Source organism: Rosa rugosa, chromosome 6 (genome assembly GCF_958449725.1).
Source record: "Rosa rugosa chromosome 6, drRosRugo1.1, whole genome shotgun sequence".
Classification (NCBI taxonomy): Eukaryota; Viridiplantae; Streptophyta; class Magnoliopsida; order Rosales; family Rosaceae; genus Rosa; species Rosa rugosa.
Window position 1 is genome coordinate 2,191,476 of NC_084825.1, and position 17,663 is coordinate 2,209,138.

The window sequence follows — 17,663 nt, forward strand, 5'->3', positions numbered from 1 at the left end:
TGAATGCTCACTTTGCGCTGGATTGGCGGTTCTTTCCAACGTCCTTTTCAGGTCATCACAACGTGACATCAGCGTAGCCACCTGTTTTTGGGCCTCAGTCTTCTCTCTGCGCTCCTCTTCACGCTCTCTGTTTGCCTTGTGAAGGTCTGCCAGTGCCAGCTCGTACATGGCGGCGAGGTCCTGGCCTGGTGGGCGGCTGCTGCTTGGATTTGCCTCACCGCCGGGGTTGGCCGGGGTGGTGAATAGTGCGCGGTTAACACCTACCGCTGGATTGGAGGGTTGGGGGATGGCGGATTGGTCTGCCTGCTCCTCAGCGTTTCCCCCGCTACCGCTAGTCATGGTAGTTGTGATGGGATGATCTTTTGTTCAAGGGTACCCACAGACGGCGCCAATGTTAATGCTCAAAGTCTGGCGGTAGCCAAACCTCCGTTTAACGCAGGTCCGGTGGGCGGACCGCTACTCTGTATACTTGATGATCTTCGCTGGCTACCAAATGAAAGACAGGGCGTCAGAGGGAGACCGCGTTGGGCGGTCTTCACTTCTCCGATGCCTAAGTCAGTTGATACATATAGGCAGCACAATAATAAATGAGTAGTTAATGCATAATTTAACGAAGAGAGAAGAGGACCTTTTATAGGTGAGGAGAGGTCCGATCTTCTCCTTGTTTTCGATGTGGGACTGAAGTGCTTCAGTTCCCAGTTTCAGTAGCTTCTGATGCCGTCTTGGCACAGCGCGTGGCGGCGCGTCAGCGGTGATCCCGGGGTAATCTTGTGCTCAGGCCGTAGCCCGCCTGGCTGCCTATCCGTGGGTCACTCCTTTTGACGGTAGTTGGTACCTCTGGCGGTACAATGAGCGTGGCTTATTATAGCTAATTATGCTTTGCAAATGTACATGTAGGTACAATATGAGATAAAACGAAATCCATCTCCGAAATCGAATCACATGCTCGAAATGTAAAATGATAAATAATTAGAGCATAATCAAAGAATAAATGCGTGCATCATTTACTTAAAAACAAAAGTCCACTCACAGTACTATTCAGACGATCACGTATATGAGTTCCTTCATCGAGCCAGAGCTCGGTACGACATCCTGTACACGATTATATTCCGTGAATAATTATTCAACAATTTAATACGATTCCTAAAATCAAATCCTCATAATTACATCTCCCATTCTCCTCGGATTCAGCCCAAATTATACCACTAATACCAATTCGTTAATTTAAAGGTTCTAAGGCAGAACCGAGAGATATCAGACGGTCGGATTCTCGTAATTCGATAATCGAAACCCTAAACTTCAAAATTCATAATTAATTCCAAGTTTCTCCAAAAATTACCAAACTTCACATACAAGCTCTACACAATTTATAGGATTTAATTGGCTAAAAACAGGAATTAAAACCCTGCCCTACACGCCTCCACGCGCCACCAACAGTGGCAGCGCGTGGGCCCCACGCGCCGGCGGCCGCCACCTCTGATGGCTACCAAATTTTGGCAGCACCACCTACTCAACAGACCCAACATTTTTCACAACTACAACAAGTTCCAATTTTACCTTTAAGTGCACGAAATCGACCGGTGAAGAAAAACCCAAAAAACTCAAGAACCCTAGGATCGGGTTTTGATCAATTCTCCCTCTACACTGCAAATCGTGGCTCAAGGCTAGGGGCAAAACGATCCTTGGCAAAAACCGCGCCTTCGACAGTGGTTTGGTGGCCGGAAATGGCCGAAATCGCCGGAAATTGCCGGAAAACGTCAACTGCTACAGTAAACTTCCAAGCTTCAAATCGTGCTTCTCCGGCCAAATCGTGACAACCCACGACCACCAGCATGTAGAGGAGGAGGAGGCGAGTCGGCAGCCACCAAGGTCTCGCCGATTGATGACCGGACGACGGCAAATCGAAGGAGAAAGGGAAGAGGGCCGACGCGGGGAGAAAGAGGAAAGAGAGAGAAAATCTCGGGGGGGGGGGGTAGGTTTCCGAAAATGGAAACCTACCACAGTAACTTTCCATATATATAGAAAGTTACCATAAACAGTCACCGTGAACAGTAACTTTAATCTTTCGCTTATAACTTTCACGTACGAACTCCGATTTTTACGTACCACATATCCACGCGCTCGGTTTAACGTCCTCTACAACTTTCATGAGGAACATCTTCTCAAATTTTGACCCGAACAAAAATTCAACAATTTAGGGCCACTAAAAGTATCGAAACGACGGTAAAAGTGAAAGTAATTGTCGTTTACCGTCCAAATGACTAGTAAACGGGTAAATTAAGATACAGGACGTTACAATAAGTTTGTTGGAGCAGGGTTTAAGGTACGAGAACGGAGTTCGATTTCGTGCTTCAGTGTCTGAGACGAGCGACCATAGCTTTGGGCTATCTTTGGATGCTATAATTGCTTCGGAATCAGGATTGTTTTTGGAAGTGGAACCAGTAGTAAGGGTAGTTCTAACTTTAAACCGAGTTTCGGAGAGATGTGTTACATGACGTGATTGGTTATGTAAGCGACACTTAGGACATTATTGGCAGTCATTGGAGATTATTTGGAAATCCTAGGACTAGTCATCTTGGGTCGTTGACCTGACTATGACTTTTGGACATAGTTGTGTTAGAAGTCAAGGTTGTTGATTTCAGGTGCTTTGGGTTATAAATTGGTCTTCTTAAATTTTGGATTGTAGTGAATAAGGTGAGATAGACAGAAGTGAGTTTGAAGTTAGTGGGTGGATGACGTTAAGGAATTGGTAGGATACTTACTGTGTTGGCGTGCAGATATGAAATTTGGTTCACCAATAATTAGGGGAGGTTAAGAATCTAACTTTTAGTGCATGAGTGTCTAAGCGTATCCGTTCTAGTGGAATTGTTGAACTTGGGGTTAAGAAAAGAGCATTGTGATACCACAGGGTGTCCATAGTAATTCAAGTCCAATTACTATGTGATGCGATTACGATATAAGTTTTGAATCATTGAGCTACAAAGAAGGTTTGGTGGTAGTTTCTTTGTGGGACAGTGTTAGTTGACAGTTTGACATATTTCAAGGGAGAGAGTTCCCTTAGTTGACTCAGAAGGTTATATTAAGGTGGCATGTTTGATAGCGAGATATATTTTTGTGGTGATTAGTTCATAATTGGATCATTATGTGGTGGGACCACTTTCGGATCCGGGTATCGTTTTGTGTGATATGAGATGTTAGATGCGTGCCCTTCGTTTTATATCAATGATGATGTTGTTCGAGGAAAGACCTTATGAATGGTGTTTTGTCGTCTTAGAAAACTGTTTGTTGCTCAGGTTGAATACATATAACGGATTGCTTTGGAGGAATTAAGTTAGTTTAATTTACTACCTTGGTCCCATTACTGGTGGTAATGGGTTAAGCTGTTTGAGATATAGTTCTCACTTTGACCTATCTTTCTACCGTATGGTGACCCTTGATTGGAAAGTATAGAAAGTTGTTGGTACGATTGAGATTCGGTCACCATCACGGGTTTATAGGTACGATGACTTGGCAGGATGTTGGAGTTGAGTTTGGAAATTATTTTTTTGGACTTGAGTTTTATCAAAGGTTTCAACCGACATTTGAAGTACTAAATTGATAAGCTTCTATGGTTGAGTTGTGTTGTTGGATGAATGTTTAGCGAGATGAGGTTTGAGAAATTTTGGTGCAATCTTAGTTAGCGCAGATTAGTTTTTGGGATAGTTGTTGTAATTGGAATATTATTGAATATTATTGAATCCACTCACACTAACATGTTTTTCAATACATTTCCCCTGGGCCCTTCGGTTTCAAATGCCCAGTTTGCAGGCGAAATTAGTTGAGGTCGGGCGTACACGGGTTGAGGCGTAGTTGTCACTGCTTCCGCATTGTAGGATCTATCGATCTTTGACCCTCTTTACTTTTATTTCTATTATACCTTTTGTTTTAGAATTGCTCTGATAACCTGTGGGATTAATGTTATTAAGTTGAGATTTGTGTAATGTGAATTGGAAGATATTGTGATTTGGGGAGCAGGGTGGCTCCAGGAGAACAAGGATGGATTGCTTAGAAGTGTAAATGTCTTTCTACAGGTTTTGTGTAGTCCATTTTTAGGGGAAGTTCTGCCAAATTTTCAGTAGAATTTCTTCTAAGGTGGGCCCCGCAGGGCTACTTCGGATTTTAGGGTGAAATCCGGGGGGGGGTCCTGTCAGTTACCTTTCCGAGTAGAGCGATTATATGTACCAGAACGTCCAGAAGTATCCCTAATTAGGGTTTCGCTCTTGGTGCCCTCTCTTAGGGGCGCGACTTTAATTGGATTCCGGAATAAGCTCTGTTTCTACGGATCTCGAATTATAGTTCTTTACAAGGATGTTGTCATGCTTTTCAGCGACATTCATAGCTCCAATAAGCTCATGAAACCTTGTGATCCGTCATGCAGTAACATCGATTCGATAGTTCTTAGCAACCATCAATGCAGAGACGAGGAAGGTAGAGAGAGTCTTCTCAATCAACATTGCATTTGTGATCTCTTTACCACAAAATTCCATTAAGGATTTAATGTGAAGTGCTTCCGAGTTCTAGTCAAGAACTGACTTGAAATCATAGAAGCGGAGGCTATGCCATCTCACTTCTAGGTCAGGAAGCAGGGAGTCACGAACGTTGCCAAATCTTTCTTCGAGTGAGACCCACAGCCTTCTGGGGTCTTCTTCATTCATACACTCGTACTGGAGCGAATCATCCATATGACGAGTCATTAGGATGATGGCTTTTGCCTTATTTGCCTCTAAGGCTGCTCTATTTGCTTCCAAAGCTTGAGCTTGCTCAACAGTTAGAACGTCCTGGCTAGGGTCGAGAATCGTATCCAGGATTCCATCGGCCTTGAGATGCTAGTGGACTCATGAACCCACCTGTGATATCCAGAGCCAGTTGTTCCCAATGGAGCAAAGTCCAATTTGTTTAGGTTACTCATCCTGAAAGAGAACAAGAAAAATGGTTAGTTTCGGAGCGTAAAAGGCTACCACGAAAACATATAAATTTCTGAGCGTAGTTGCTCCCAAGAAATTATGAATTTCTGAGCGTAATCACTTCCAAGAAATTCAATTCTAAGAGGTATTGGATTAGATCGAAACAATGACGTAAGTGGTTGATCATAAATTCTCTACAAACTCTAAGTTTGGAGATCTCAACAAGCTCCAAGCTTGGAGTGAGCACGAACCCCCACAGTTCGGCTTAATTAGGTCTCCCCTATGATGAACAAAAGGGGGGTAGAAGAAAGGAGTTTGCAAGTCCCCAGAAAAAGAAGAGAAATTGAAATAAAAACACAAAAATGGGAAATTTTAGAAAATATACCTCGAAATAGGTTGCCGGAAAAAGTCGCCGGAAAGTGCCCCGAAAAGTCGCCTAAAAAGTGCTTGGAAAATGGCTGGAAAAGTCGCCGGCGGTGTTGATCGGAGTTGACCGAGTTACTGGTGTGGCAGATATGCTAACGTGGCAGTAGGTCCTGGATGCTGACGTGGCTGATGGTGTGGCAGGGATGACGTGGCAGATGTTGTGGGTCCATGGGCCGAGTCGACTATGGGCTTCTGGCCTTGGGCTTCAAGGCGTCTGGGCTTCTTCTTAGGCTGCCTCCTCCCTTTTTCTTTTTTTTTTCTCTTTCTGCCGGTTTTTCTGCAGTATGTTTTGGCTGCCGGTTCAGTAACTTTTGAACTGGTTTTTGGATTTCTTCTTCCGGTTCCTGAATCTTTGGTTCAAGAAGCTTCTGCTGGCAAAATTTGGTAGGAATCGGAAGTCCGGAAGGTGGTGAACCGGTGGAGTATTTGCTGCGGGTGGTTTGGAACTTCCGGTGGCCTGTTCGGTAGGTTTCCGGCTGGTTCTGGTGGTTCTGCCGCCGGTTCTGGACTCCTGTTGTGTAGGGCTTCAAGGTGTGAGGTGGAGGCAGAAAAGGATTCAAGGTTTTGTATTCGAATTTAGAGTTTTTTGCTTCTTGAATCAGGGTTTGACTATTTGTTTCAGGGTTAGGGCTTCGTGCTGATAACGTGTTTAAGAAAAACTAAATTGGGAGAGAATTGAATCGTGCTTTCATTGATAATAGGGGCCTCTTTATATAGAGGATTACAAACATAGATATAGAGTTGTACATGGAAACATAATCGTACATTGATTGGATATCTCCTAAGATTCTCTGAGAATATCTCTAATATAAACCATATTTCAACTAGAGCAAGTAATCTCGAGTTTGGGCCAGACACATATTCTGGATTTCTTGAACATAATGAATAATGTTGTAACAAAAAAAAAAAGAGAAAAAGGGAGAAAAAAATGGGTGAAAGAAAAAAAAACAAGGGTAAAAATAACAAAAAGTAAAAAAGAGGGAGATGAAAATGTGGAAACAACAAAGAAAACAGGCATAAATTGACTTTAAGGAGATTCGAACTAGTGTTGCGAAGAAAATAAGGCAACATGTTGCCAACAGAACCAGACTTGGCTTCAGGAAAAGTTTGGTAAATATAATATCTAAATTATAGAAAGAATTTTGGGTTGGGCTATAGCCCAACTAGCCTCTCAAGTGGATATGTCACTGGTTGAGACTTGAGAGCGCTTCATTTTCGACACAACACATTTGATAAAAAGTGACAGCTCTTGGTAAAGAAGATTTCATCCAAGTCCAGGTTGGGAGCGAGTGTGTTTCCATAGATTTGTTTGGATAATATGTTCATTATGTTGCCACTTCCAATTGCATCTTTAGTTTGGATAATATGTTTCCAGCTAAGCTTATGAAAACCTTTGATCTCTTCTCTTCAAGACGTCTTTATTTCTTCTTTAATTTTTGTCCAAAGACTCATCTCTCCTTATTTAACGGGGCGCGTCTTCACCCCTAAGAAAACCTGCCAAAAAAACGAAGCATATATATATATATATATATTGATTCACCGGAACCATATAAATGAAAATGCAAATAAAAAACAAAAAGTCCGAAAAAAAAAAACTATAAAGTCAGATAAACAAATTAGCCAAACAAACAGAACTATTATGTATCCATTAAATTAAAAAAATCATAGATTGGGCAGGAGGAAAAAATGCGCAATCAATATAGAATAGCAGGAAAAGATAGAGAACTTACGTTAAATATGTAATTTTGATGTCGACTTAACAATGACCTCCATGCAATAAGATGTTTATATATGTTATTTATATAGGTTAATTACGGTCCAACGTTGTGCCTTAATTAGCCTACATAAATAATTGTCCAAAATAACTGAGGGAAACTAACCGACTGACCCAGAGGCTCATAAATAATTCCATCCATCAACGATGGTTGGATTCTAAATCCTAATTTTGAATATATTCAGATTTTAACTTCAAATCCAGAAACGGGCCCGTATTGGGAACCCAAATGCATAGCAATAACACTTAGCAGCCAACAAAACTATTTAGTGAAATTAACTCTAATCAAGATCGATATCAATATATCTAGCCAAAGAGGTGAGATCCAGGAACTAACTTACAGCTATGAATTGTTTTTACGTTGTTTTCTCTTTCATTTTAACTTGTTTTATTAAAAATTTAATTTGGGAACACCATACAATATTCACTCAAAATGGCTACTAGTACTGCTACAGTTGTGTTCACATGCTAATATGTCATTAGCACATTTCAAACCCAATTCCTTCTCTGTTTCACACCCCACCCATCCACTCTGTAAGGGAAATGTTTTGTGCGTATGGGTTCAATTGATGAATTAATTTTGAAATGGACATTGATATATACATGCAAGTTAAAAGAACACATTTAGGAATAACATTATTTAACCAGTGAACAGCCGAGGTTACATTACTGAATTAAAACCATGTGTTTTTCCTGGCATAATTAAGAAAAAAAACTGATCATTACTCCTAGGAACTTTAGGAGGAAGAACCAAGTTGAGTCTGCCCAACATTGCTTTGCTCCTGCAAAAGGCTTGAGTTGTGTTCAACTTCATCATGAATATGCTGAACTTGAGCTTGTTGTCCAATATCAGAGTTGATGACAATGTCAGCTCGTGTCTTAGCTAATTCACATTCTGCTTCATCTATTTGTTCATGTAATCGGGAAATAACCCCAACACAGCCGTACACAGGATCTTCTACCCTGCATTCTGCCTCATAATACAAAGTGTCTGCAGCTTGAGCTCGAAGATCAGGTGGGAGTTGCTGATTAATTATGAAAAAATTAAAAAAAAAATGAATAAGCAAATTAGAGATACTGTCATCATTTTGAATTAGACTTTTTATTTTTATTTTTCATAATAGTGATGAGCAAGGTATTCAAACTCGGGACTTCAAGCTAAGAAGTAAACGCACCACTAAGATTAGTGAGCTACTATCATTATTCCGAAAAATAATAATACTGAAGACACCCTCCATTGTTCAAAGGTTATTGATTATTGTCCTAATTCATATATTTGTTCTGGATCTTCCCTTGTTTAGGCTAAAGGTCAAGATTAATTTAGAGTCTCAATTAGAAATCACTGAAAATAGGAATAGTATAGGATATATAGTAACTTGAAATATGTATATGTTACCTGGAGCATTCTTCCAACATTGCTGGCACCAAAGATTCTATGAACAGCAGCAAATCTTTGAGGATTATTTGATGGAAAATATGGAGCGAATATGCAATCTGAGGGGCATCTCCTTCTCAAATACCTGCAAGCAGCACAACGACCGGAAATCATAGTTCGAAAATCTAGAGGAGGATAAATCAAAATCTCACGTACCCACAAAAGATTTCCTCAATTACAATCTTTTGAAGAAGAGAAATCTCAGTAAGATTTTGTGTAGATTGTGTATAAATTTGTCAAGATTACAAGTATATGTATAGAGGTAGCTCTTAGAAAGATTTCAATTCCAACGGCTACTTTTTTCAAATTGAAGATTTTTAAGGTAAATCTTCTTAACATGGCAATAGTGGACGTATAATTAGGGTAATTTAATTTGTTCTTCAACTTCATTTTTTTTTTTTGCACATATTTCTGGAGTATTCTGATTTCTGAGCTTAATTTGTATGGAAGGCTATGTGTTAGCTCTTATTCCAACGGCTACTATTGAAGAGTTTTTGGAAATTTTCTTAGCATGGTAGTAGACTTGTAATTAGATAATTTGATTTTTCTTAATTAAGTTTATGCATCACAAGCCTTCGAAAGATTCAAAAACTCGGAACTGGTTTCCTTATTTAACCTACAGTTTCATTTTCATTGGTCGGAAACCCACTCTATTTTAGGGAGATTACTCTTAACCTCAATTTGTTTGCTCTTTTTATGGAGAGTTTGCCATTCATTCTTGCCTTGTGTTGAGCGTTTGGTGAAACGCAAATTATGTTCCTTTTCGCCTTGTGGAAGATGTGGAGATCAGGAAGAGACTGTGACTCATTGTCTTTGGGAGTGTAAATCACCTAGCAAAATTTGGAAAATGACTTCGTTGTGGCCAGTTTATAAGGAATGGAAAGTTACAAATTGGGTAGTTTTCGTAATAACTTGAGTTAGGGTACTGTTCAATGCTTACGGTATAGGGCTAAGCTATCCAAGAACCAAATCTTGAATCAACGCTCAAGAAAAATGTAAAATAGAACCCGTATATAAGCCCTATTAGCTCAAGTAGTTGAGTTGAAAATTATGTTAATATGAGGCTAGGTGATCCATAATCCATTCCTGTTTAACAAAAGGACTGCGAGATGAGGCTAGGTTCAAGAGTTGAAAATTAGCCTAAAACACCACTATATGGAAGGCATAGAGACTACCATTACTACTACTGCTATGAGCAAATAACAGTATCAAAGTAAGGGCCTTTAGTAAATAGTTTTGATTGTGATGACACAGAACCTAGCACTGTTAAGGAGCTTTATCGGCAATGGAAAATGTTATGAGAAGCGGCAAAACTTGAAGTAGATATTACGTTGCAATTCATTTAAAATGTACTATATATTGTCAAAAAAAGAAAAGGTACTCCTATATCATACATACCATACCCAAGCTGAAGCCGTATACCAGAGTTGGAAGAGAATATATATAATGTGTAATAAATAAAATATTCTTTCATAAATAGTCTTCACATTTTCAAAATAAGTACAACAACAAATCTTTTTTTCCCCTCGACTCCTATCAATAATATCATCTACAAACAGTGACAGTGTGTAAGCTTCAAATGGACAAACCAGTTGACACAGAAATATCTGAACAAAATATAAGACAGTTTAGTCACTCCCCCTCTAAATCTCGAGCTTTAGTTGGGTGAACAAAATGAATATGAATTTTCAGACAGTACCGTCGTCTTTCTGTCTAGCAGTTGATTCCACACACCTCAACATCTGGACCAGTGACTCTTGTGGTAAATGGATCAACCCTCACCCACAACAAAGAGAAAATTGAAGCCAGGAGAATTGACCACACAACAACAATTGTAGGCGTACGGTTCTGACGTCCCATAAGACCTTTGAGGAAGGGATACAAATGGACAATCACCCAAAAGGCAAAGAAGAGCTTACCAAAGAGGGGACCCCATGACTGGTAACCACTGTTGACAGCATAAGATATACCGGCAACCACCCCCACCAAGTTTATGATGAGGAGAGTTGTTGGGGGGATGAGAAGGGTTGTCCATTTAAACATGTAGAGTTCCGCAAAGTCTCCGTCTTCATCTGATGCCTTGGAGGTGACAGTGAAGTTGGTGTCAATACCTGCAAGTACTTTCAGGAGACCCTGAACAACAGCAAAAAGATGGGCTGAAACACCACCGATAACCCAAAACTGTTCATTTCTCCACCACTCGTCAATTCCAACACCACTCCATCTCATCTCTAGAATACCAGTTGCAAAGATGGAAAGAAAGAGCGAGATGAACCATATACTTGCAATGTTGCTGATCTGCAACCAATATGAGAAGATGATTTCAGTAAACTGTCACAATAATCTTCTAACAAATCTTCACACTACACGCAGATTGACTTTGCTGTAAGGTCCAAATAGGTTTATCCTTTCCTATATACAGAACCTAGCCTATCTAGACTTAAAACTAGCAGTTACATAGCTACAGCAAAAGATAGCATTGTTTTTTTTCTTTCCTTCAAAAAGCACTTGGCATGTTGAAATTTAAGGACGGGATGAACAGAGTACATGGCAGATATTGGAAAAAGACAAACCTGTGGAATGATGAATTTGTTGGTAAGAAGACAGACGGCCGGCAATGTACAGTACGCAAGAAGAGGTATGGCAGTAATTGGGTAAATGGTAGTGTTCACATATGCAAATCTCTCCAGCCATTTTAGCCTACCACTATAGCCATACCAGATAGGACAATGCCGACTAAGAAGAATTTCAACAGAACCCAACGCCCATCGAAGCACTTGGTTGAGACGATCTGAAAGATTAATGGGAGCAGACCCTTTAAAGGCTGGGCGCTTAGGCATGCAGTAAATAGACCTCCACCCGCGGGCATGCATCTTGAATCCTGTAAGAATATCCTCTGTGACAGAACCATAAATCCATCCAATCTGCAAAATACCGTTTGCTCTTAGATTGAACAAGAATAAGAAACGGAAACAGTAACTACAGTGAAAAGCTTTATTAACTGAAACTTCTGCCAAACAACATTCAGAATAGCAGACAAAACATGTGAATACAAAAGAAACTGAAGTTATCAGTAAGAACTGTCTATGATGCCTTACTCCTACTTTATGGAACAAATGCTCATCAAGAATTAGAACAAATTACCGCTCTGAAAAATTCTTAAGAAAGAGTAAACAGAAAACCAAGAAAATAAAAATAAGTATCAGAAGTGTAACAAAAATTTATCATGTGATTTCTTTTTCCTCTCAAAAGCCCAACTATAGGGTGGATACATGTATATAATAACAGTCTAACAAATGAAGTGGAATAAAACTAACTTTGAAAGGCTTGTTTCACCTATGAAACGCAAAATCAAACTAAGGTCAGCTATATATTTTTAAAAATTCACTTTCTTCTCTCATCCAGCAGCTTATATCAAGAATTTAAGACGCATAGTTTCCAAAGGTGATATACTGTAACTAAATTTGAAATTTTTCCTCATTGCATTGCACAGAGAAGGATAGAAAGAAGGTAACAAAGGGATTTACGAAGTACAACTTACCTCTTGACCCCAGTCACTTTTGTCTTCATACCCACAGCTGATAACATGAATAGCTTCTTTAAGAAGAGTTTCGGGTGTCGCAGATTGAGGAACACCACCATTCTCCATAAGTGTCGAAGCAACGAAAACAGCAGACTGACCAAATCTTTTCTCCAGGCTCATTTGTGACATCAATAATGACTTCTCATCATCAAATCCAGTACCTGGTTTCGGAAATGGGAATATAAAGAGTTGAGTGCCAACTAATAAAATTTATAATGAGAGAGAGAGAGAGAAGCAAATTTTCTGCATTGGAGTATGCTACCTAGTGGGTATGATATGTTGCACCTATGACTACCTGAATTAAATACAGATCAAATTGTGCATACGCTAATACAGAAATTAGATGACCATTTGGGTGTTAGCGATGTGAATGTGAATATGTAAACCAAAAGGAAAGAACTGATATACCAGTCCGAACATTTGTTCTGGAAGGAACAAAGAATACAAGCATGCAGATAGACATTGATATGAGAATATTATACCCAAAAGGTTCACAGATGTGATGCTATAAATGAGAGAAATAAGATGATACCCTTATGTGATATATATAGTTTCACAGATGGCTCAGTAAACTTCATTATTAAAACTCACGCATAAGGTGAAAAGCTCAAAAAGAAACAAAACCCTGGCAATAACTGCCAGCTTTTCGATACGTATTCTGATATCCAAAGACACTTTACACAGCCAAAAAAATAGAATGATACAAAACAGAAATAAACACATTACCTTCAACCCCCTCTTCAATATCCTCTAGACTGAAAATCGGCACAGTAGGATCCACATGCTTACTTGATTTCTTCTTGTCTGAGCCTTTATTACCTGATTTTGAACCCTTCTTTCGTGATCCACCACAAAGTGAAGAAAGAACTCCAGCTTTCTTATTCTTAACCTTGAGAGGAGGTTCATAACCATACAAGGCTGTTCTATTGAAAACACATCCAGTACCCACATAAACTGGACCTTGGATACCATCTAAACCTCTCAAGTTAATCTGAAATCCAAAAGGAAATGTGTGAACATACAAATCAAGTTTTGCAAACCCCTAATATCATTGAGAAAGGAATTAAATTATTTTAGAGGTATCTATATCATGTGATCACGCGGAGTCGGAGAACTTACATCAAAGAAAACAGTATTTCGATTGGCATAACGATCATTTCTATCAATGCCATCAAATCTCTGTGGAAACTGAACATAGCACACGTTTTTTCCAAGGTTAGGATCCATTAGGAAGCACATTGCTTCCCTCAAGGCCTTACTATTGTTAATGTAGTGATCACAATCAAGATTCAACAAGAAAGGTCCATTCGTGAGGACTGCAGATACTCGAACCTGCATCAAAAGTTGAATTTATCATCAGATGGGGATAGAATTAAACATGAGGTCAGAACTGACCTTAAAAATAAGAAATAAAAAGTACTCACAAGTGCATTCATAGCACCAGCCTTCTTGTGATGTTGGAAACCCGGACGCTTTTCACGAGAAACATACACTAAACGTGGCAGTTCATTGCCCTCAGCATCAAGCCCTCCACTTTGCCCCAAGAAAACCTGGAAGTGACAAAACAGATACAATCTTAGGAAAAAAATGGAGCTAAAGAAAGGATGGAGCGTTTTAAGTAACTAGCGAACTGCAGCATAAGGATTCAATGTGAAGATGTAGCCACCTGGATCATTCCTGGATGGTCTCTAGTATTATTTCCAGGCCATGGAGTACCGTCTTGCATGATCCATCCTTCTTCAGGTACTTTTGTCGCCTTTGCAACAAGCCCATTCACACGAACTTTAAATTCTTCGTATTCTCTCTGAATCAAGAAGGAAATAGTATCAATAAGGAACCCTTTGGTTTAAGGAATGGGGTGAACGGGGCAGCTGTTTAACTTGTAAGCTAATGACCTACCTTCATTGCTCTGCGGTCTTTGACAAATGATGGTTGAACTTTATCCTTCAAATAATCAATTTTCTGTGAAAAGTACCATTCAGGAGCCCTAGGCTCTATGGCATACTTCTTGCAGAAAGGGACCCATTTCCTTGCAAATTCTGAAGTTTCAGAGAGAGCTTCAAATGTCAACATTGCAGCTCCATCATCAGAAACATAGCAAGAAACCTTGTCAACTGGATAGTCAACTGCAAGAATAGATAGCACAGTATTTGCTGTCACCATAGGAGGCTCCTTCAGTGGATCCACAGTACTGACGAAGATGTCAACAGCAGCTAACTGTGATGGTTCTCCTTCTCGGTCATATCTGTAACTCAAATGGAGTAGGAATTAAACTTCAATATACAAGGGCAACTTCGAAGTTAAAGTGATACTGCTACTTGAGATCTAAAGCTGAATTCAATCACTTGGTTATAACTGGCCGTAGAAATGAAATGAAATATTTTCCTACCTCAGAGAAAGTCTGTCGAGATATGTTTCACGATTTACAGGCAGCCACTTAGGGAACTGATCGAGAATCCAAGATATTGCGAACCAAATCTCACAAATGACTGATATCAACCACAGGGCATAGGCATTGCGCACAGGATTTGTTAACCGATAGTGCAAGAAAATACAGAGAATAACCAGCCGCAGTACAATGACCATCCTGTAAGGATTTATCCTAGACGATGGAATAGAGACCTTTCTAGAGAGAGGTTGCCTTGCTTCATCATTCCTGCAAAACAGAAAGAGCATAGAAATGAATGTCAGCTATTGCTAAAGTGGAGTTAGAAACAAGGAAACTTGTTCATCAAATTTTAGATAGAGCAATAATGTGTTCTGCTATAGAGCACTATGTTTACAACTATTGTTATTCTGAAGGCTGTACCAGAAAAACTCGTATAAGTGAAACACAAAGCAAATTTCAAGGTTTTAGCGTCATGAAAACTATCAACACAGATATTTGTTGTCAGACCAGCCTCTTGGCAAAGGTAATGTCATCAAGACAGGAAGCAAAGATCAAACATATCTTTCTTGACCAAAATAAACTATCAACACAGAGACTAAAACATGCTCAATCATAATCACAAAGGAAAAGAAAACTTTTACAATAACAAATAGCACTCACAACAAAGAGTCATCCACAATCACATCAGTGCTGGCATCAATATCTCCACCCCCTCTTTCTGAAGTAGCTTGACCAGTGCTCATTGGAATAGTATTCTTCTCCTGCTTCATCTTCCAGCCATCCACTCTCTCTTTCCATGCTACATTACCTATCCCCGGAGAACCAAACTCTCTCACAGGATCCACAACCCTTAAATTAGCTGCAAAAAGAGTGTAATCAACAACCTCAAATGCATATTGGCAGAAATACATAAAGAACCAGAAAAGATGACACATTAGATGGAGAGTATTACGTGATTGATTAACATCCGATGCATAAGGAAGAGGATGGACACGCTTTCCACCAATAGAAGCTCCAGGAGATGCCATGGAAAGGCGCCCTGGTGAGGCAGCAGACAGTTCTCCGGAAACCTAAATATTGGCAATTTCCAAATAGTAGATTCAGTACAAATTTCGTTTTAAAATTGGAAATAGCTTGCCAAATGTTTTGATCTACCTCTGTTCCATTAGTGAGCAGAGGGATGTGATTGTGAGAAACCTCTTTATCATAGTTTGGACCCCCCATATCCTCTCCTCGGCCATATGTCATATGCCAGCTCAACATGCGCTCGGCAATCTTTTGTTTCTCGTTTTGATTTTCTGAAGTATAGTTGAAATCACTAGCACCATCATCAGCATCACCATCCTCTTCTCTATCACCAAGAATTGCAGGACTTCCTGAAATTAACCACGGAAAAAAATAAACAAAGTAATTAGTCACAAAACCATGATTAAGAATTCTAACAACTCAACTTGATTAAAGCATTTATATGTTCTAAAGAATTGACAAATCAGCAGTTAAAACAGACCAGTATGGGATAATGGACAATGACACCAAAAATTTATGGGCAATTAAACTTGGGAAGAATAGGATTAACCTTTGTGCCTCTTGTATCTGGTTTTGCATTGAGGGCAAGACTGATTTCCATCCTTCCTCTCATACTCATAGCATGGCCTGCAAACAGGAAAAGAGCAGACGTCGCAGGCAATGAATGGCTCACCAGCAGCTGTCTTCCCAACATTATCCCCACAGATCTGGCAGACCTGACCACCCAAGTTCTTCATCGGCTTTGCCTAAGTAGTTACACATTAAGATTAATCCGTGTATATGAAAGGTAATGCTAATGATAACTGATAGAGACAGTGATGGCCAACAACCAAAAATTAATTACAATATCTACCTGAGTGAAAACTTTGATGCTGATTGTGATAGTTATTTTCATTTCTCCTAACTTTACATTAAACAAACAAAGGGCAACTAGAACCAGTATGATTGCTTACCTCAGTTTCTCCTTCCGACTCCATTTCCACCTTCTCTGTGCTCAGATGTGAACAATGGTTCTAAATAGTATGTAAGTGTCAACAAGATCTATGCATTTCAAAAGCCCCAGATCTTGGTAAAGCACCTGGAAAATCAAGGTAGGAATCAGATTTTACAGACTCTAGCAACACGGATCACTTGAGAATAATGGAAATTGCTGTGTAAACCTAAGACAACAAAGGGGAGTAGAATTCTGAAACTTTGGAGAACCCAAGCAAGACTCTGAATAGTTTATTCAAAACTCGGCGAATACAAATCAAAAATACCGCATTTTCCTTGTTTTTCTCAACAATTACACATTGCATAATCAGTGAAATCCAGTAAAGAACGGCACAGACAGCATAAAGACATAAAGATGAAACAAAAAGAGAGCAGACCCAATCAAAAAATCATACCTTATCTCATCTAAAAGGGCCGATCTTTAATGGCCAATTCTTCAAATCCAGAAAACCCAATGCAACCCAGTTGAAATGATCCAATTCCCCACCAGATCTCAAACAGACACGAACCCAGAAAAGGATTCTACTTCTTGAAGATCGGAGATCAAAGAAGTAGACCCAAAAGGAGATTGACTGAAGCAGACAATGCCAATCCCTCTATCTGTCTCTCTCTCTCTCTCTCTGTATCAAGTGTGTGAATCTGTGTATAGCTGTAAATATATAGATATTATAATGAGGGTGGGAAATGGCTTAATAGAGACGAAAGAGACAGAGCAACTACAAAGCTCTCTCAAAGTGGCACCGACAGTCTTATGCGTTTGTTAGAGACAGAGATGCATGTGTTGTAGATTATGATGAAGAAGAGGAAAAGACATCATCTACCTCAATAATTTGATTACCTCACTCACAAGATTGGAAATTGATGCAAAAGCAAAAATCTTGTGTATAAAAAAATAAATGCGAAATAAAATAAAAAGGAAACTGGGGGGTAACTTGAGTTGTACCTTTGCAACTGTCGAATGTTCACTGCCAGTGGTTTTTGCTCGAGATGGCTTCTACTGGAAGTTTGACCTTTGTTAATAGAGCAATCAGGCTCTGCCACGTCATCACGGCAGGCTAGTGAGTAGTCAATAGTGAGTGTGACTTTCATTTTGT

General features: G+C 39.6%; 2 protein-coding genes across 3 annotated transcripts; both read right to left on the minus strand.

Annotated features, from left to right (window-relative positions):
* Positions 1–7,800: 7,800 nt before the first annotated feature.
* Positions 7,801–8,766, minus strand: LOC133713709 (LOB domain-containing protein 24-like). The gene is made up of 2 exons (XM_062139739.1): positions 8,540–8,766; positions 7,801–8,168 (listed from the first exon to the last, which is right to left on the minus strand). The coding sequence occupies exons 1-2, from the start codon at positions 8,690–8,692 to the stop codon at positions 7,881–7,883; spliced, it is 441 nt and encodes a 146-aa protein (XP_061995723.1). The 5' UTR covers positions 8,693–8,766; the 3' UTR covers positions 7,801–7,880.
* Positions 8,767–10,022: 1,256 nt separating this feature from the next.
* Positions 10,023–17,403, minus strand: LOC133716034 (cellulose synthase A catalytic subunit 3 [UDP-forming]). Of its 2 annotated transcripts, XM_062142770.1 has the most exons (15): positions 16,965–17,400; positions 16,530–16,654; positions 16,127–16,322; positions 15,706–15,926; positions 15,503–15,620; positions 15,211–15,409; positions 14,551–14,817; positions 14,061–14,406; positions 13,828–13,965; positions 13,586–13,711; positions 13,281–13,493; positions 12,888–13,152; positions 12,120–12,322; positions 11,152–11,502; positions 10,023–10,876 (listed from the first exon to the last, which is right to left on the minus strand). In XM_062142770.1, exons 2-15 carry the CDS (start codon positions 16,551–16,553, stop codon positions 10,292–10,294), a joined length of 3,252 nt encoding a protein of 1,083 aa, XP_061998754.1. In that variant the 5' UTR covers positions 16,554–16,654; positions 16,965–17,400; the 3' UTR covers positions 10,023–10,291. The 2 variants fall into 2 exon arrangements, with proteins under 2 accessions (XP_061998754.1, XP_061998753.1); XM_062142769.1 differs by having other exon boundaries at positions 15,211–15,620; positions 16,965–17,403.
* Positions 17,404–17,663: the final 260 nt, after the last annotated feature.